This window comes from Maniola jurtina, chromosome W, assembly GCF_905333055.1.
Source record: "Maniola jurtina chromosome W, ilManJurt1.1, whole genome shotgun sequence".
NCBI classification, from domain to species: Eukaryota; Metazoa; Arthropoda; class Insecta; order Lepidoptera; family Nymphalidae; genus Maniola; species Maniola jurtina.
Genome location: NC_060057.1, coordinates 1,769,571 through 1,772,430, shown reverse-complemented (window position 1 = coordinate 1,772,430; position 2,860 = coordinate 1,769,571). Strand labels below are relative to the sequence as shown.

Below are 2,860 nucleotides of genomic sequence, written 5' to 3'. Positions count from 1 at the left end.
CCGTTCACTAATTTATCGGAAAAATTTAAATTTCGTATAATCATGCACACACATCCTACTTTTAAAGTTAAATCATGTTCCGGTATTCCTTTTGGCTGCATTCGGTTTAAAGCGTCGACACCTATAAAGATTTGGTCCGCGTTGTCACTTACTACTTCATCTATCGAGTAAAAATGCAAAGGGTCTTCAGGTAAAAGTTCTAATATTTTAGAATTAATTTCGTATACGCTTGCATTATGAGTTGATAATATAGCCCTGTGAACGCAAACATCAGGTTCAGATAATATGACATTTGGATAAACAAAATCAATCAAATCATCTAATTTAGAAACAAATGAAATCATTGAGAGATTTACTAAATTTTCAACAGTTCGGTTTGTATGCAAAGTTACAGAAGTTAATTGATTTGATCCCAATTTTAGTAAAAATTCAGAAAATTCGGAGTCATCTCTACATCTTTGTGATGTTACCAAAGAGAATGTTTTTAATTTTTGCCAAATAGGTGATGATTTAACTGATGCATTGAAAACGTCCGAATTGTGTTTTGCGTCAACTACTACTGGTGGAATTTGGCGGTAATCACCTGCAAAAATAATAATTTTTCCGCCAAAAATTTTGTCGGTTTTTGTTAGATCGCGTAAAGATCGTTCTAATAAATGAATTAGCCATTTGTGAGCCATCGGAGCTTCGTCAAAAATTATTAGATTCGCATTGAGTATTAGTTCTGCCCTTTGCGAACCGTTTGTAATATTCCAATACCCAAGATCGTCTACAAGATTTAGAGGAAACCGGAACATGCTATGTGCGGTTGTACCATTTTCATGATTTTGCGCGGCGATACCCGACGATGCAGTGCATAAAACAATACCGTTTAAATTACCCCTAACATGTGCAGTAATAACGTTTAAAAGTAAGGTTTTACCGGTGCCGCCGGGGCCGTCAATGAAAATTGCGCTGTTATGGTTTTCCCGAAAGTTTTGATTGGTTACCAGTTTATTTACATACTCTAATACTTCATTTTGTTCTGGTGATAATTTAGGTAACCAATCATTCACAAAGTCTTTCAAAACATTCCTGTTATATTCTGTTTGCTCGCGCCCTAACTCGGTCGTTTCGTCGGCGACGTCTGGCAAACCCTGCTCGATTAGACACGTACCGTGTCTTCTCAAAAGACGATCGATTATTACGAGGCATGAATGATACGCGCGGTCAATATCATCGGGTTGACGATGGATGAAATCTTCACTGATTTGATCGCGGAATTTTGACCAGAGAGACGCGACTGGAATACCGTTCACAGCTAAAAGAACGAAAAAGTTACGCAGACGCGGTCCAGTGAAAAAAGCACAAGCCTCAGTCATAGCTTTTTCGTACTCAGCTTCATCGTTCGCGAGCCCGACCGTTTTGGCAGCTTCCTGGAACGTCATGCAATCTGGACCACCCAAATTTAAAAGGTCTCTGTAACTACGACAGGGATATGAAGCTAATAAAAGACGCAAATAAAATTGTTCACCTCTATTTGGTGCAACGAAAAATAATCGCGCCACGAGTTCGCCTCTTTGTCGCTGGGTTACGAACCGGTTATTTGAAGTTTCTAAAATTTCGACGTTTTTAGTTCGGGGACGTGTGGCGTGAATAATATATTTTTCGTAAAAGTCTTGGTACGTTAAATTGTCAAAATTTAACCCAGCAGGTCGATTAAAATATGTTATCAAATCTGACGTCGTTCTATTTGCAGCTTCCGTTTCAGCCCCGGGTTTGAAATAAACGTATTGTTGCCCTTCCAGATGAACAGCGAGTTGTTTTATATTCGGTTCGCGGCAAACCAAATCAAATTCTAAAATACGCCACGTCGCTTCGCAGGAACCTAGATATCTTTTCGTGACGTAGTTTTCAATTTCGTCATTTCTATTTTCATCCAAAACAACTGCTACGCGAGAATGATCAGCGCCTTTTGTAATATATTTAAACAAGTATTTTACGACGGCAGTAGCTGTTGACACTTCGACATTAAGATGACAATCGTATTTAAGGAGTAAGGCGGCGTTGTATGGAACTACCCACCGATCATTGATTTTAATCTTTCTACCTCTGTATGTTATTTCGGCTTCGTTTTTACTATTGCGTTTTAAATTGACGAAGCCTCTATCATCACAGAAGGTAGTGTTTGTTTCACATTTTGGAAAAAATTTTGAGCATTTTTTTTTTCATCATTCCAACAAGGAAGATCAGTTCTATTAGAAGGGCCACAAGGACCGTGGATCATGTGGTCAAGTACAGCTTTGCGCAACCTCCCTTCGGCTTCAGACGGATTAGGTATATCAGCCCTGACAAATTTGTCAATATCGGTATTATGAACCGGGCCTCCGCCTTCAACTCGGAAACAAATATGCGCATGAGGTAGGCCTCTTTTCTGAAACTCAATGACGTACATGAGATATACAAAGTTTCCGAACCATTTTCCGGAACGGATATCTTTAATTAATTGTGTTAATTTTAAATTAAAAACTCTGGCACAAATTAATGGGTTAGCTTTTTGTCCTGAAGGGACTGACTGTTTAATTTCAATCCAATTCGGATTACAAGTAATTGTAATAAAATAAGAAGGTTGTCCTAATCTATTCACTAAAGCGATGGAATCCAGATACTTTAATTTCATGTATCTGGGGCTCCCAGTAAAACTATACGGGAGATATATTTTTCCAGGGACAACACCACCTTCGCCTTGAATAGTTTCGTCATTATTTAATGCTTCAATTTCATGAAGAGGCGCTGATCTTAAAGCAGAATCGGAATTTTTAGTCTGCATATTGCTAATATAGCGTAAGCGTTCATCAGAAATCCTATTAAACATATCTAT

The 2,860-nt window shown here is 38.3% G+C and overlaps 1 protein-coding gene across 1 annotated transcript; it reads right to left on the bottom strand.

The window, feature by feature from the left end:
* Positions 1–556: 556 nt before the first annotated feature.
* Positions 557–2,561, bottom strand: LOC123879800. The gene is made up of 3 exons (XM_045927693.1): positions 2,444–2,561; positions 990–1,717; positions 557–583 (listed from the first exon to the last, which is right to left on the bottom strand). The coding sequence occupies exons 1-3, from the start codon at positions 2,457–2,459 to the stop codon at positions 557–559; spliced, it is 771 nt and encodes a 256-aa protein (XP_045783649.1). The 5' UTR covers positions 2,460–2,561.
* Positions 2,562–2,860: the final 299 nt, after the last annotated feature.

What these genes read in the sequence shown, in the direction of transcription:
- LOC123879800 (XM_045927693.1), bottom strand. An exon ending in TAGAGTATGTAAATAAACTG is followed by an intron (nt 584 to 989) that starts GTAACCAATCAA and finishes TTATTTTTGCAG; the next exon opens with GTGATTACCGCCAAATTCCA.